At 40.6% G+C, this 18070-nt stretch overlaps 2 protein-coding genes across 2 annotated transcripts; one reads left to right on the top strand and one right to left on the bottom strand.

The window, feature by feature from the left end:
* Nucleotides 1–2044: 2044 nt before the first annotated feature.
* On the bottom strand, nt 2045–4767 carry LOC134805369 (CDGSH iron-sulfur domain-containing protein 3, mitochondrial). Its single transcript, XM_063778704.1, has 3 exons — nt 4584–4767; nt 4284–4510; nt 2045–3972 (listed from the first exon to the last, which is right to left on the bottom strand). Exons 1-3 carry the CDS (start codon nt 4629–4631, stop codon nt 3843–3845), a joined length of 405 nt encoding a protein of 134 aa, XP_063634774.1. The 5' UTR covers nt 4632–4767; the 3' UTR covers nt 2045–3842.
* A 610-nt stretch (nt 4768–5377) lies between these two features.
* On the top strand, nt 5378–16608 carry LOC134804388 (cell division cycle 7-related protein kinase-like). Its single transcript, XM_063777426.1, is given in 12 exon segments — nt 5378–5635; nt 9605–9749; nt 10007–10087; nt 10703–10796; nt 11236–11378; nt 12134–12227; nt 12630–12833; nt 13360–13560; nt 13563–13692; nt 15103–15254; nt 15764–15922; nt 16475–16608. Coding segments are annotated over 11 exon segments (1497 nt in total). The 5' UTR covers nt 5378–5529; the 3' UTR covers nt 15911–15922; nt 16475–16608.
* Nucleotides 16609–18070: the final 1462 nt, after the last annotated feature.

The following is an 18070-nucleotide window of genomic DNA, read 5'->3' as shown; positions in this document are numbered from 1 at the left end:
ATATTCTGATTTTAACGATCATTCGATGTTATATTTATTGACCCGTTTTCAAATGTTTGTACAATGACTCACGAATATTTAGGGATGGTCCCAAAATATTTGGTTTTTGGGCAAGTGTTTGGGATGTATGGGAATCAAAATTACCAATTTAAGTTTTTGAACAAATAATTTGGAAATCGTCGTTTATAGTTATGAATGTTTAACACTTGGTCCAAAAGGAACAGGGTTCTAAATTCAATATTTACTACTGTTGATGTTCTCCCCCTAGATAATAATCAAATATTCCAAATATGTATTAATACTCAATGTTATCTATATTATTATATGGTAAGATATAAATGTGCCACCTGCTATATGTAATTTCTATAGCTACGTAGTACACAGTAAAGTAGATAATTGTCTTAGATTTATTAAAAAAAAGTTATTTAGCAGGTTATTTTTTAAATAAAAAATTAAGTCTGATCTATTTTACTACACGGTCGTGTGGAGTTTGACTACAGGTATTTATTGTTTTGTCAAAGACTGATAATCTATTCGCTTTTTATTTTAGTGTCTCGACATCAGTTAAGTTTAAGCCAAAGTCTCAATAGTCAATTACTCTTTATACGTGTTTAGCATTAGCACATATGACATAATATGTATATGCAAATGGTGAAGACCATGTAAAACGGGCGACGAACGATCGAATTTACGTATTTTATTCGCAAAGCGAACACATTGGTGCAATGGAAATATATCCTTCCTCGTCTGTGAGTAACTTAAGTACATGTCTAAAAGATAACCCAAAAACGTAGAAACTATATGTGATAATTGTGATTAAATTAAGACATTAACTTTAAACAAATAGCTGTTACACACTTACGATACGTCATCATTGATAATTACAGATGTAGTGCATAATTGTTTTCCATCGTATTTTCTCGGAAACGTTCGTATTTGTCATGCTAGTTCAGTCAATGTAAGTACTTTTTGTACCGAGATTGACTGAAATAGCAAGACACGTTCGTATGTTTCCGTGAAACTACGATGGACAATAGTTATGCACTACATCTGTAGTCTGTCTAACCGGTGCTCATAGCGTAAAAAAGGGTAGGAAATAAATAAAAATGCGTTCCCGCCTTGTTCAAGTGGTAGCAAATGATGGCCAGACTAACATCTCACAACGATAATTACGAGTAGGTACATGTACTCGTGTTGGGCCAACGTAGGCCAATCTAAGGACTTGTGCGTTAGACGGAGCAAGCCAGAGTACTTATAGCTCGTCAGTAGAAAAAGGCGACAAATATTAAAAATATAGGGACAAACGATCGTCACACAGTTTTTCTACTTACAAAGTGGGTTTGCCAGAGTACCTATATCTCATTCCTCCGTATAGCAGCGTCCCTTAGATGGGCCTATTTTGGTCCAATATGTGCACTAAAAGGTTTATCGAGCTTGCCAAAATATGGTCGTTTTGTTGTCATACCGTTTAAATAATTTATTGATGTTAACAGATAAGTCATACGAAATATAAGTGTAGTACTTCTGTGTTAAAGATTAGATAAAAATATTAAAATCTCAGAAAAAAATCGATGTTAAATAGATAAGTAGTGATGATGTTCTCTGTGGGCTTGTAGGTACCTACCTCTTTCTTGTCTTTAAATGCATGTTATATGAAAATTTTCCGAATGTTATTTAGAAATATTTCCTCATTTTTATATTTACTTTTTTTGTTATGTTTAATACCGAACAGGGTTTTTTTTAATGAATAGTTCATTAAATGGGATATTTATGTAAACACAGTGTTATTTATTTACTTTCCCTGTTTATACTCGTAGTTCCCAAATATAGTCTGGCAAATATTACCTACTCTGAGACAACTCCAGAGAGAAAAACTGGGACCGGCCTCTTCCTCTTAATCATGTCGTTGCCTTCTGATACGTTGGTGTTGTAACTGTTGTATGCAAATGAAACCAATTAGTGATTAAATAGATTTATTAACTATAACTTTATATTAATAATCTAACTACATATCTAATATCTACAACAGAAGCAGGGATACTTAAACAGCTAAGTAAATGAAAAAGAGTTGATGGTATATAAATAAAGTATGAGAAAAAAATTACACAATGTTCCTTCCTACTTTATTTCAGTCTATAAACCCCCAAGTAATCTGATACATTGGTTTAAATTTGGTGTTTTATTCATAGTAAGTTCTAGAATGGTCTCAAATGATGTCCATTTTTTTTAATTTTATCATTTATAGTCGCCATCGACGCCATCCGATATATCGGAGCGGCCGAGGTGCTTAAAAATATAAACGACTTGACAAAAGAGGCGTGTTCAGATATTTGTGAACACCTTGGCCGCTCCCATATGTCTGATGGCGAGTGTTCATTGTTCAATCCTCTATAATATAATAAGTGAAATTAATTTGTTTCTGTGAGCATTGTTTTTCAACCTTTTGTTTGTTACATTACAACACTCTTGGTAAGAAAACATTGGCAAACACAAAACTTTTTTAAAAGGGAGGTTTCTCTTTGTATGGTAAAAGGTTTCCCGACTCCTACCTTTTGTTTGTAACCTGTATTGTTTTTTATTTTTATTTATTAAACCCTTACAAGTTCCGTTGCTCAAACAGTCCCAGTCTGTTGCGTAAGGCCTCTTTTCCACACGGTTTGACCTTTGACCACGGCGTGTTAGCGACGCGGTGGCAAACCGTGCCGAGCTTGTACACGTCGACGCGGTAAAACAATGAACGGCAAGACGTAGGTACTACATACTCAGTTGTGAGGGTCTGAAAAGTGAAGACCTCCGGCGCCGTCAACAAGCTTGTAGAGACTGCCATTCAACACCGGCGAATTTGACCGCCCCGGTGCACACGGCGGAGTAGCCGTGCCGTGCTAAAACCGTGGTCGTGTACAAACCTACTTAGTAGCCCATGCAACATTGGAAACCGTGTCCAGACGCGGTTTATTTACCGCGTATTATTACGGCAGAAAAACGTGAAGAGGCCTAAGAACTCAATGCCAATCTGAAGAAGCTTTGGCTTGCCAATCAAGCGTGATATGGTTAAGTAGGTATAGATGTAGTGCATAATTGTTTTCCTTCGTATTTTCTCGGAAACGTTTGTGTTTGTCATGCTACTTCAGCCAACTTCAGTACTTTTTGTACCGAATACTGACTGAAAATAAGACACTTTAAATGTTTCACATTTCCGTGAAAAAACGATTATGCACTACTTCTGTACTAACCTTTTTTTTAGTTAGCTGGAAGAGATCCCTTATAAGGATATGTTTCCCCTTTGTAACTCTATTTCTGTAAATTAGATGAGAATCTGTATTTGTAAAATAAAGTAATTACTACTACTACTTATAGAGGTTTTACTACCTTTTAGGGTTTAGAGGGTTGCACAGGTTGAAAAACACTGGCCCACTGTGGTCTTAGTGATATTGTAATATAGTAAGACCAAAGCATTTGCAAAGACAAAGTGTGGCAATGTCATTACTCATTATTAATGTCAAATTACTATGAAAATATGACATTAATAATAATGACACTCCATTACTTTGTTTTGTTCTGTTTAAGTCAGTGCAAAGTTAGCTTGGACAGACTATATTATTATTATCAAGATATAAAGTGGTTCTTGTATAGTACAAATTAGTTGTTATCAGTTTTACCCCAATGAATCATTGTTAATGCCTGATACTGACTAACTATACTCTCTCAAACAACTTTCTCAGTAGGTAAAGGCACAAAATTAAAATTTTCTACGGGATGATAACCCATTGTGCCTACATAAATTTGCTCCTTTTTTTTACTGACGAAAATGGCTTGACAAGACTATAGTAAACTATCTGCATCTAAACTTTAATGTGTGCCTCCTGTACTTCTTTGGACTTGTGGGTGCCGTCGCAGAACGGCCGGTTCTTGGTCTGCTTGCAGTTGCACAGCCAGTAGTCTTTTGTCTTCTCAACTGTGAACCTTATTGGTCTGGAATTGAGAATGTTTTTGTGATTACTGGATAACAGATCCAACAGGTACATTGTCTGTTGATTTGTTGTTTTGTAGTGGATTGGTAGTAATACTGTAATGCTGTGTAATTATAATTAATTTGAATAGTAAAATAAAAAATAATTTGATATTTTGCCTGCAAAGACTGTGTCACATGAATATACACTGCGAAGTGGAACTATTAAACCAGGATAATTTCATTGATCTGTAATATAGGGCTAGCTAGTTTGACGACCCTCTGCACTGAGGAGAATGAAGCAAGGACGAGTTTGACATACACCATAGCATACCTTTGTGTGATCTTCAGATACACGTCCTTGTGGGTGCCGTCGCACAGCGGCTGCGACTTGGAGCGCCCGCAGAGGCACCAGTGGTACGTCTTGCCCTCCTGCAGCGTAACCTTAAACGGCTTCCTATCGTAAACAATGCCATTACTTTTCTGCGCCGAAGCCGAGTACACCTCGGTCATTGGGTTCTTAGGGATCTCAGGCTTGGGTGCCTTTGTGACATAATAAGCCTAAAATGAACATTAAATTAGATAATGGAAAGCCAAAAATATAACCTATTTATTTACCCCAATTCGGACTCACTTTGCAGGTTTGCGTGTACAACCTTAGAGGAAGTTTTCTGAAAATCATTCTGTACGGTATTAGATATTAAATTAGGGTACCAATAACATTCACTAGCTACTTTCGCCAAATCTAGAGATCTACGACCTAGTTTTTCGACTTTAACCGAGTTGTTTTTTTATGAATGACCTAATTTATAGGTTATATTGACCGTTTGACAGAAGACAGAAAACTCCACGAAAATTCCGAAGATTGACAGCAAAATTTTTCGTTTCACGCATCTTGCGATCTTTAAAAAGTACTTCTGACAAATATTTATTAACTAAAAAAAAAATATTGTTAAGTCTCCAGTTGTAGAATCATGTTTTGAGCCTAGTCTAGTAAATGTTGTATTGTAGTCACACTCACAGACTCTACTTCTTTGCTCTACGTAAAACAAACGTCAACTCAAACAGTACAAGTAGAGTCAAAAGTCAAAAGTCATAGAGGTACAATAACATAGAGATGACACGGGGGAGGGGCCAAACAACCGAACGAGATGCACTTATGGAAATTTCAGTAGGTGTAGCAGAGAAAGCGGTATTATTGCTTGTCCTTGTCACAGTCTCACTTTTTGTTTGTTCCCCACCAAAAACTTAGTATGGTTTATGGTGGGCAACAAATAACCCGACCGAATTACGTAGATTGTTTTTGGTATGTTGTCAGGAATGTTAAAACGTGTTTTTAATATAGTCGCTTTGCGTATGTTTTGTCCCTCACGGAGGCACGCGTATAGCTCATCTATGTAATACTAGATCTATGTCAAAAGTAGAGAAATAGTAGAAAGCCATCGCGGCGTAGCCATCGCCGTCGCGACGGCGATTAATGATTTTAATTTATTTATCTTAAGTTTATGCCTTTAATTTTACATGAACCTTAGCTTTTATTTTTAACTGCCTACGTAATAAGTTAGAGCCGTTACCGTATTATGTCTAGAATTAGGGGAATCGAAGCCAAAGTGAAAAAAGAAATTTTGCATTCAGCCAAAAATAAAAATGGACCAGACACAGCCTGCGAAAAGAATGACGCGGAGAGTAAGCAATTTTTGTGTTTTCTAGAAGTTAAAGAATGTCGCGACCTAGATTCGATGCATCTAAAATTCATCGGAATACGTTAATGTAAATTTTTGTTGTTTGAGGTTATGTGGCTTTTTGTTTTTGTGTTGGTTCCGAGTAGTGTTGCTTCGCGGCGTCGAATGTTTATGTGTTCTCGGTTACGAGGCGGTAGGCAGGCGCGTGAGGACTCCACGACAGGGGTTTATATGGATACCGTGTGGGTAGATGTGATTTTGTTTCACTTTGATGTATTCCTGTTCTGAGCGTGCTCCGCTGAGCGTCCCGTCCTCTGAGCGTCCGCAGCGGCCGCCTCCAATGTCGCGCACCGTAACGGGCCCGCCGAAACCTTACCAGCCCAGTAACTATAACATTTACCTTAATATTCTTGTATGACTGATGTTCTAACCTCATAAAGCTATGCCATTTGTTCATAGATATGCATTTGTTACTAGATTTCTTAGCAGAAACTCAGACAGACTAAAATCTATTTCTTGTGTTCTAAATTTTGCAAGCATTCAATAACTATGAGTAAATTAATAGGAGTGCCTCTATTTTGCTAGCTTCTTAAATTCCATGGGAGTAGTGTTATTAATTTAAGTATAGGCAAAGCAACAGCTTATTATTATGGCAGAAGTTACAGCTAATTTAAAACTAGCGCTAGCTGGGACACTGTTTACAGATCTGTGCCAGTTATAACAAGTTTTTTGAATCCATATAATCTACTACTACTGCTGAATTTGGCTACTGATGTTTTGAAAAGTGAGCAAAACATAATTTCTAGCCCAATCAACTCACTTAAACTTTGTATGTTGGTGCTGGTTTACTGTGAATCAATCAGTGTTCCACCAATGGTATATTAGCAAAGCGATATTTTTTTTTTATATCCCAGAAATAAAGACATTATATTGTGTGTTCTTGAATCAAGAATTTTGTTATGATTTTTTGACTATGTAGTGTAAAACATTCTCCCGCACCCATAACGCTGAGATATGTTCATAAGATTCCAAAGGAAAACATCCATATAAAAGTACCCATTTTGAATAGTCTTTAGTGAAGTGGTATAGTGTAGTTTGTGGCAATAGCAACATGTACATTAAACATGAATTCTTGGTGAAAGTGCATGAATTTTACATCATTTCCCTCCCATATTACATCATTTCCCTCCCATATCATATGAAAAACAATCAGTTGAGGAGGCTTAATAGTAAAGATGACAATTGTATAATGACAAACGCCAAAAGAAAAGTCACGTGACCATTTACATAAGTACATTATTTACGTTTTGATTAGCCGGCTCCACACAGAATGAGCATACGCGCGAGGCAAATGCTTACGGACAAAACGGCCAGTGACGACGTGCCTAGGACGAGGCGGCGCGCGCAAGGCACGTCTACTCTGGCCGTTTGGTGCGCGAGGCGTTTTCTATCAACAATTGTCATCTTGGCCATGTCCCCGGTAACATAAGTGACGCCGCACATATACTACCCATCCCTTTCTAATTGATACAGTTGGAAAGAGAAGGATTAATTTGAGGATTATCCTTTATTGGCAGTTCTTTAAAATAACTGTAAACTGTTGCAAATATATAATTATATCAGGTAATTGGGAAGCTACAGCGAATTCGAATGTTCAATATATTATTCAATGTTGCTGCGGAAATTTAACATTATGTCATCTTTATAAAGGGACCGTGCATGTTGGAGGGTCAGCCATCTTGTGGCCGAAATCGGAAACTTAAATTGTCATTTATACTTTGTGTGTAACAAAAACTCATGCTTCGATTTTGATTTACCCATTTATGGAACCATCCATGATGAGACGTGAATAAATGTATTTTATTCTATTCAAATTGCCATTTCTCCAAACACGTTTTTTTGTAACGGGGCTGTCCATAAATTACGTCTTCGATTTTTGTCACTACCGGCCGTTTCCTCCTACATTCTATACACAAAATTATACGCCTTTAAAAATGGGCATCTTGTAGGAGTCTTATAGACCGGGAGATAGTGACACATTTTACTGGGTCATTTGTACCAGTATGGCGGTTCGTCAGGGGTCTAAGCATGTAATGAAGGAAAGAAAATGCTATGACCATAGCGCTGGTACCGGCGGCCCAATCGCGTGGGCGTTAGTCGAACGTGTCGGATAAAATACGAGTGTCGAACGATTTGTACCACAAAAATCCTCGTATTATTCGATAGTCCATAAAAAAGAAGTAGGCGGTAGCGTAATGCCATACTTCTCCGGTGTGACTTACAGCCCGCCATACTGAGGCGAACACGTTAATTAAAAAAAAACAATTCAACCATTTGTACCAAGCTAATTTTTGCACAGGTGATCATCGTCGAGCAGCCATTCATGGACATCACCATGCCATACTTTTCGGATGGTTCCAAATGGCCGCCATACCGCCGCAAAGGAGTTAATTTTTTTTTTATTGCTAAACGATTTGTACCACCTTGTAATTTTTTTTCAAGACTTTCTGTGTGATCATAAATGGAAATCTCATAATGCCATACCTGTAGGAGGTGGCAAATGTGTACAATATTTTTTTTTTATTTCAAGTATGGTGCCCCTTTCTCCCCCTATTAGAAGTATGGCAAATATAATAATGGTCACATTGCATCATATCATTTCCAAAAATCCAAATGCCATACTGGTACAAATCGTCAATTTTTTTTTTATTTTTTAAGTCTTGGCTTAAGTTTCACAGTCGTCCGCCCCGTAGTTATAATCCGGAATAATTTATTTTTAGGTATAATTGTATCCAATCAAACAGAATATGATGATGCCATGCTGTAAAAAATTATTTTACGTATTGTATAGTCGTATTTTTGAAACGTGTCGATTAAATAAGTTTTTCAAGTATGGCAGCACTTTTTCCCCCTACTATAAGTATGGCAATTATAATAACGGTCACATTTTATCAAATACTCTCCAAAAATTTAAATGCAATACTGGTACAAATCCTTTAGCAAAAAAAAAAAAATTAACTTCCTTGCGGCGGTATGGCGGGCATTTGGAACCATCCGAAAAGTATGGCATGGTGATGTCCATGAATGGCTGCTCGACGATGATCACCTGTGCAAAAATTAGCTTGGTACAAATGGTTGAATTGTTTTTTTTTAATTAACGTGTTCGCCTCAGTATGGCGGGCTGTAAGTCACACCGGAGAAGTATGGCATTACGCTACCGCCTACTTCTTTTTTATGGACTATCGAATAATACGAGGATTTTTGTGGTACAAATCGTTCGACACTCGTATTTTATCCGACACGTTCGACTAACGCCCACGCGATTGGGCCGCCGGTACCAGCGCTATGGTCATAGCATTTTCTTTCCTTCATTACATGCTTAGACCCCTGACGAACCGCCATACTGGTACAAATGACCCAGTAAAATGTGTCACTATCTCCCGGTCTATTAAGTTAAGTTAGTTAAATTAGATTTGTGATTCTTCTGAAATCCCGATGGTATTTGAAAAAAAAACCGGACAAGTGCGAGTTGGACTCGCCCACCGAGGGTTCGTACTTTTTAGTATTTGTTGTTATAGCGGCAACAGAAATACATCATCTGTGAAAATTTCAACAGCCTAGCTATTACGGTTCATGAGATACAGCCTGGTGACAGACGGACGGACGGACAGCGGAGTCTTAGTAATAGGATTCCGTTTTTACCCTTTGGATACGGAACCCTAAAAACGCGTTCTGGCAAATGAAAATTGGGAAAATGAAACATTACACAAGAAAAAATCTGACCATTCCACAGTAGATGGGTCCACACAGAACTAGCCGCCTCGCGAGGAAATTGCCGCGCGAAGCAGCTCGGTCTGCGTAGACGTGCCTCGACCGCATTGCCTCGGGCGGCTAGTTCTGTATGGACCCGCCTAATTAATAACTCTTTTGTATCAATTTCTTAGGCGCTCATCTTTCAAGTGTTTATCCACAGAAGACCAGGTGAAGGAACTGCTGGGCAAGATCCCCGTGCTGGCGAAGACCTTCGATATCCACCGGAAGATCGGCGAGGGCACGTTCAGCTCCGTCTACCTTGGCTCCATGAGGCAGGACGCGAGCGTGGCCGGCGGAGACAAGAGGTTGGTCTTGTTTAGACTGTTTAGACATAAGTTGGCTAAAATACCTAAGTGTAGATGGGTTTATGAACATCAAAAATCGATAACTGCTATCGACCTCTCTATCGCTCGAATATGCGACGACAATTGAGATAACGATTTTCGATTTTTGGATGTTGGCGGTATGCCCTCAGAGCACTAAACTTTCTTGGGATGTATCTTCCCTTTATTACTGGCAGCGTGATTGTTTTACACAAAATAAAAGATTGATTATTTTTCAGATGGTTCGCCGTGAAACATTTAGTGCCGACCACGCACCCCACAAGAGTGGCGCACGAACTGCGCTGTCTAAGGGACATCGGGTAAGTTCATTCAGTTTTTAACCGACGTAAGGGGTACATTCCGTGATAAATCTATCCTGTCCTTTCTAGGGGCTCAATCGATCTACATACCAACTTCCAACTTTCATCAAAATCGGTTCAACCTCAACGGTTTAAGAGTGAAGAGCTAACCGACAAAGTTACATCCATTTATGATATTAGTTGGGAAGTACTCTAGGTTTTTTTTAGGAGAGGTATGAAAGAGAAAAAGACATGCTGCGCCGATCTCTAGTGAATGGGACAAGGGCAAGCGGATGATGAAATCTTAGGTGTTAATAAAAAAAATCCCGTCGTCTGAGACATAAATAGCTAGGAACGTTCAAAAATACCTCAGCTATCACCCAACGACACCCAATTATAGCTATAAAACACTCTGAAACCCATTACTGATAATGGCTCGCGAGGTAATTGCCGCGCGAAGCAGCTATAGGTCGGCGGAGACGTGCCTCGCCCGATTCAATGCGTCCGTGACGTGTCACGGACGCATTGCACGGACGATTGCACGGACGTCTACGCAGACCGAGCTGCTTCGCGCGGCAATTTCCTCGCGAGGCGCCTCTTTCTGCGTGGACCCGCCTATTCGAGTGATTGTTTCAGCGGCAAGAACCATGTGATCGGAGTGGAGCTGTGCCTTCGCAACCTGGACCACGTCGTCTTCATCATGCCCTACATACCGCACCAGAAGTTCTCCGTGAGTATTAGAAACACTTATGGTCTTCTCCATACAAACGTAGCCCCCATTTCCCTCCCTGGATATTGACATTATGGAGATATTTTTACACAATTTGATGTAAGGTCAATGTGGCTAATTCCGTCATAGGGGCTATTCCGTCCACTAGCTTTTTTCTCGAACAACGAACTAAATTGATAATTTCATCGACGGAGTAGCGATTGCTTTTAGTTTCAGCAATCAAAAGCAAATGGTTTTTTTCCTACGATAGAAAATCAAAGAAATATACGGACGGAAATAGCCACATTGACCTTATATTAACCATAGCTATGCCCTTTCGTTTGACTTTTTTCGATATTTTGATTATTATAAGAATTAGGAGCGAAAAACTAATTCCATACAAACTTTTAAAAGCTTGTTTAAAGGCTTATACATGAATAATAAGTATTTGTTGTAACAGGAATACGTTGGCGATATGGACGCGAACGAGCTGCGGCAATACATGCGCGCACTGTTAACTGCACTACGACACGTGCACACGTTCGGCGTCATACACCGGGACGTGAAGCCGAGCAACTTCCTTTACGACCGCGAGCGGCGGCGGTGAGTGTCACTACGTGCGCACTTTTACCCGCACTACAAAACGTTCGCCGACATACGCCGGGGCGTGGAGCCTAGCAGCTTCCTGTACTCAACATTAAGAGATCATATACATCTCTAAGTAATTGTAATACATTAGTTTGAATTGGTAGTTACTTGTATTTTATAATTTTTGATGTAGGTATTATTTTTGCTTGTATGTAAATTCAATGTTGACGTGTAAAAGTGGCCTTGTGGCCTATTTGCTGAATAAATGTTGAAGTTGAAGTACGACCGCGAGCGGCGGCGGTAAGTGTGACTGTGTGTTCTATACGCGCGCACTCTTACCCGCAATACGACACGGGCGATGTGTGTATGTAACTATGTAAGTTGTCTTAAAAATTAGCAAAACATTTCTTGACCACTTGTTAGTTTCCGCGGGATTCCGATTGAGTTAAAATTTGACATATATAAAGATCTTTTACAGTACATATGGTCCTATTTTCCCGCACTAGTGTGTAAAATAGCACTTTTCGTGCGTATGTCAAAAGTTTAAAGGGCCATATGTACTGTAAAACGTTGTACGATACACGTGCGAATAGGTTACTTTTTTCCGCACTTGTATCGTAAATAACTATTCTAGAACGCCTATTTAAAGTCGGTCTACCTTTTATTGCAGTCCCTATGACTTATGCTGTGACATCGTAAGCGCGATCTATTTCGGACGTGGCGCCATCTCTCGACAGTTCACTGTACTACAACGTGTTTATGTGTTGCAGCTACGCGCTGGTGGACTTCGGATTGGCGCAGCACACGGCGGCGCCCACGCAGCCGCCCCCCGCGCACCAGCCCCTCAAACGGACACGGGACGACGTCAGTACATTAAACAGGCTTTTATACTTGTTACTATTGCTTTGGTTTCATTGTATTGTCATTTTTGTTTATTATTTTTTTTAGCCTGGTTAAGTTTTTTTTTAGCCACTGCTGGGCAAAGGCCTCCCCTCGCTTCCTCCACTCAACCCTGTCTTTTGTAGTCATTGTCAATTATTGTTACAAATAATTGTTATTTACGATACAAGTGCGAATTACCTATTCGGACGTTTATCGTACATCGTGTTACAGTACATATGGCCCTTTAAATTTTCAACGTAGTTACGTAAAGTGCTTATTACAGGACAGGGTGTCGTAAAGGAGTACCAGACGCACTGTAAACGTAATCTACAGCACGCCGCGCCGCACGTCGAGCCGGCCGGTTAACTATGACATTGCTTGCAGGACTCCCTCCTCCCGGGCGCCAAGCGCATGGCGCTCGACCTGTGCGTGCGGCGCGCGGCCCGCTCGCCCGCGCCGGCGCCCGCGCCCGTGCCCGCCCCGCGCGCCTGCGCGTGCGCCGGCGCGGGCGGCGTGTGCGGCGAGTGCGCCGTGTGGGCCCCGCCGCGCGCCAACCGCGCCGGCACGCAGGGCTTCCGTCCGCCTGAGGTACTATACGGCCATGTATTTTTTTTTCTACAAGAAGTTGTGCACAACCCCTCATGAGGACAAAACCATACGATAGAACAAAAGACATCAACGAGTTTCTTTTCAATAGATAATTTTGTTTTATTATTTAGGTTGTATATGTAGAAGAAAAGTATTATTTTAGTTGACTCGTAGAAAAAGTATTGTATACAATAGTGACATAATCAAACATTTCAATCTCGTACCTCACTTAGGCCACTCAGCAAGATTCGTGGATTAAACAAAGTACTTGAAAAGCTCTCTATTATATCACGTTTCTATAAAATGAAAATGTATTTGTTTCGTTCGATTTCAAAACAAAATAAATTCAACCATGTTTTCTATCCCTAGCTCTATTAACACGTTCACTGTCCGTGCCCCGTGTATGGGTCACGGGAAGCCTCTATTACAGGGCCGTAAGGTTGACAATTCAGATTGGGACAGTGAATGTGTTAATTTCAAATTCAATATCAACGGGCCAGGTTGTTAAGTCATACAACCCTTGCAGGTGTTCTTCAAGTACCCGCACCAGAGCACGGCGGTGGACATGTGGGCCGCGGGGGTCATCCTGGCCAGCGTGCTGTCCGGCAGATACCCGTTCTTCCGAGCCACCGACGACCTGACCGCCTTGGCCGAGATCACGGAGCTACTGGGCACCGAGGCGCTACAGCGGACCGCACAGGCGCTAGGTAACTACACTATACACCACATGTAGTCATACTGGCCAGCGTGTTGTCCGGCAGATACCCGTTCTTCCGCGCCACCGACGACCTGACCACCTTGGCCGAGATCACGGAGCTGCTGGGCACCGAGGCGCTACAGCGGACCGCACAGGCGCTAGGTAACTACAATTTACACCACATGTTGCCGTTGCCGATTACGGCATGGATAACTATATATGATACTCGGCGAGTATTGTCACAAAAATAAACTGTGTTTTAGCTTGCCTAAATGCAAACAAATTACTTTTACCAAAAAACTCCACATCCTTCCCACTTCCTACACCCTTAGCGGATCGGCTCTCGAAAAAGTCTCGGTAATAAAAGATCTTGGTGTCAATTTAGACTCAAAACTACATTTAGATTGTCATATCAGTCATATCATCGGTAAAGCGTATAAAATGTACGGTTTTATCATGCGTCTCGGTACGGATTTTAAACAACCCTCAACTTACCTCTATTTATATAAGTCGCTGGTTAGGTCACAAATAGAATATGCCGTGTCAATATGGAATCCTTTCTATGATAAGTACAAAAGCTCAATAGAGACTGTTCAAAAGAAATTCTTGCGTGCCATGCATTTCCGATGTTGCCGATCGCGTTTAAGTTACCAACAGCTTCTTGATAAGTACAAATTACTCAACTTACAAAACCGACGCCTCCTTCTGGACGCGATGGTCCTTTATAATCTATGTCATAACAAATTTGACTGTCCAAGCCTGAGCGGGACTATTTGCTACCGCGTACCGACGAGGGCGCGGGAGCGCGCTGCACGTAAGCACCAGCTGTTTGCAGACTCGCGCTGCCGCACCCACGCTGGAGAACGAGATCCCCTATACAGGCTGGTTAAATGTTACAATTTGTATTTTAATGATATTGATATTTTCATGTTCTCTGATAATGTGTATAAAAAAAAATTGATTCAATTGCTTCAAACAAAACATAATTAAAAGTTGCTCCCATGGGCCAAGCTGTTTTAACTGTTTACTCGCTCATTAAACTGTATAAGACTACTTCTGCCAATATGAATTTGTAATTGCATCCACAAACCTATTTTGTAATCTTATCTTTGTTAATTTTACTTTTACAATTTTTACATACATCATTTATATTGTTACCTTGCGCTATATACATTGTAGATTTATCAGTAGGTAATCTAGTAATCTGTGGACGATGTTGTTGGTCTCACACTTTATTATCCTTTGTACTCTATTTCTGTGTTTGAACCCTGTGTGTTACTGTTTTTTGTCCCAAATAAATTGAAAAAATGATACTGCTAGTATAGTATACAGATGTAGTGCAAATTGTTTTCCATCGTTTTTCTCGGAAACGTTCGTATTTGTCATGTTACTTCAGTCAACGTCAGTACTTTTTGTATCGAGACTGACTAACAGCAAGACACGTTCGTACGTTTCCGTGAAAATACGATGGAAAATAATTATGTACTACATCTGTAGCTACATCTGTTTATGTTAGGTTAGGCTACTTAGGCTCTGGTCATTGGTCTGAAATAAACGCTTTTTATTTATAAGGCTGCCGGCTGGTGACGTCGACGCGCCGCCACGGGCTGTGCCTGCGCAAGCTGTCCGCGCACCTGCGCGGCGCGCCGCCCGCGCACGACGCGCCACCCTGCGCCAAGTGCGGCCTGAGGCGCGCGCGCTGCGTATGCCGAGACGACACGCCGGTAACCTCCTACTATTATATGTTGTTGTATCCAGATTCCAAACCTTTATAATGTTATAAAAGAATTGGTATAATAACGTTATATTTGTTTAGTTAGAAATTACGTTCAAACCGTATCGCTATTTATGCATTTACCGAGCGTTAGCGAAAATTCTAATGTGAGCAGATTCTATGATAAACCTTTTCGACGCCGTGTCAAACACAAAAGCTGTCACTTGGACGCCACGTCACCGAAGTGCCAAAACTGAAATTGAACTTTATGCATATGCACGTAGGTCTATGTTGCTCTGTAGTCTGAAACCGATTAATCCGTCTTTGGCGTTGGACCTGCGGTGCGAATATATCGGTCATTGGCGGTCAAAAGGTTAAACATATTTTTTTTGTCGATTCAGTTCTTAGAAATTTATCAAAATGGTGAGCCGTAATTTTTTTCAGTGTTAAGCTGTGATCGCGAGGTCTTCAGCTCTCAGCTAATTATAATCTGTGACCTAAATCCATGTTGTTGGGCAGCCGCACACGCACGACCCGTTGCGCTTCGTGTGCGGGTTCCCCGACGCGGCGTTCGCGCTGGCGGCGCGGCTGCTGGAGCCCGACCCGCGCGCGCGCATCACCGCCGCCGACGCGCTGCGGCACCCCTTCCTGGCGCAGCCCCTATAGCCAGTGTGTGTGGTGAGTAGGTACCACCAACTAAAGTAAAGACAGCTCACTGTACAGTTATACTAAGCAAGGACGCTAACCACGAACCATTTCGTACATTGACCCGCCTGTTACTATCTCCATCGCACGCGAATAATTATATAGCTGGCCCGCTCGCACAGTATCATTGACCGCCGACGTCATGGGCGACTCCATGTACGAATCTCTTTGTGCTTAGCGTCGGGCTTTACAATACTTTACACGTCCTCGCCTCAGTGTCAGACCGTTTTCACACTGTCCGATCCGATATCGGATGTCGAATGATCCTTGGACAAAAGTAGACACCAGAAAGTGCCTTATGCCATAGGGCATATGGCATCAAGCCCTTCTTTTTGAAAAACACTGAATAAATAAATAAAAGACACTTGTTATAATATTTACTTCTTTGTGGTCATGTCCGATATCGGATAGGACAGTGTGAAAACGCTCTAACTCTTATTGAAAACCTTTATACATTTTATCAATTGAGTCATTCCGAAATACACCTTAACGCTTTACAATAAGACTCACTATTGCTTGTTCCAGATACGTCGGCAAAAGACGGCCGCCCGACAAGGATGTCTATAGTGAAATAATATAAAGGTGAAACACATTAGTTAATTAATATTAATTGAGTCCCTAAACTCTAAGGCTATACTTTTGACCCTTTTCCGGGCATAATAAGATTTATCGACCCCATAAGCGCCATTACAATTTCAACTTTAGCATTCAGATTTAAGGTTCAAATTAGATTGCACTTTGGGAAATGTGACTGGTGTTCAAATGAATCATTACAGATGGAGTAATTGGAATATATTTGTTTTTTTTTTGGAAAACCTTGTAGATTCGTGCGGCCTGGAAAAGGGTTAAGTGACGAAGTGTGGCTTTGCCACTATACACGTGTTATTTTTATATATATTGAACGTGTTTGCTGGTAACGTTTCCACATTGTGCGCCACAGTAAAGTTTATCAGTTAGGTGCTTTCTACACGTTACTGTATTTAACATCCCGCCCATGATGCCGGCGGTCAAAGGCACTGTGCGAGCGGTACAGCGATGTATATTTGCGCGTGTGATAGAGATAGGAACAGGCGGGTTAATGTACGAAATACTTTGTGCTTAGCATCATTATTTAGAACGTAATACATACATTTCTTTTAAAAACTGTTCCACTATCGTACAGTAAGCTTCAGAGGTAACTGACCCCCCATGCAAAAAAGTTTCTATGAAAGGGGGGTCAGATATCTCTGCAGCTTACTACAAAATAAGTAAGGTGTAAAAAGCTTTTTAGCTGGGCCCAATTATGTGGGGTAAGTCGTTTTAGCGACCGTGGGAACATGGACCTCATTAAGTCGTTTTAGCGACCGTGGGAACATGGACCTCATTAAGTCGTTTTAGCGACCGTGGGAACATGGACCTCATTAAGTCGTTTTAGCGACCGTGGGAACATGGACCTCATTAAGTCGTTTTAGCGACCGTGGGAACATGGACCTCATTAAGTCCATATTGTTAGGTCTAGTCTCTAAGAAAAAGACGTGACCGACAAATAAGGCGATACACACACTGCCGTGGTGAGCTGAGCGACCAAAATCGTCCCGCGCTGACGCGTCCTCACTGTACACGATATGTAAGAGAGCTTAACTTTTTTTGTATACTTGCTTACTTTGATACTCTGTCGCTCCGCTTGCCTAAGCAGACTGCGGTGTCAGTGTGTGTACAGCCTAACATCTAGTGTTATTGTATGTTCATTAAAAACATGGCTGTTTGTTCTAGTAGGTAATATAATTATTTATTAGCAAAAATAATAAGATTATGTATGTATTTAGGTGTCTTTATATATATTTAATAACAATACCTATATTCAGTTATTCTGAAATTCTCTCAAAATAGTAAAATCAACTCTTTGTTGTGGCTAAAAGTAGGCCTCTGTACCTGCATGAAAAATGTTAAGGCTGAAAAAAAAAACATTTGGAAATGTAGCATTTTTTTATTATTATGGTAATTATTTAATTTAACATTGACTATTGAAACTCTTAGGAAATGTCCTGTATCTGATTTTTAAGACAATATGTTATGTTCCACGAGTGAAGGTACCTTATGGCGGTCGGCGCTTACGCTGTTATTAACGACGCTCATGCAAAT

This window comes from Cydia splendana, chromosome Z (assembly GCF_910591565.1).
Source record: "Cydia splendana chromosome Z, ilCydSple1.2, whole genome shotgun sequence".
NCBI lineage: Eukaryota > Metazoa > Arthropoda > Insecta > Lepidoptera > Tortricidae > Cydia > Cydia splendana.
The sequence above is the reverse complement of the archived record's forward strand: the minus strand, read 5'-3'. Positions and strand labels throughout refer to the sequence as shown.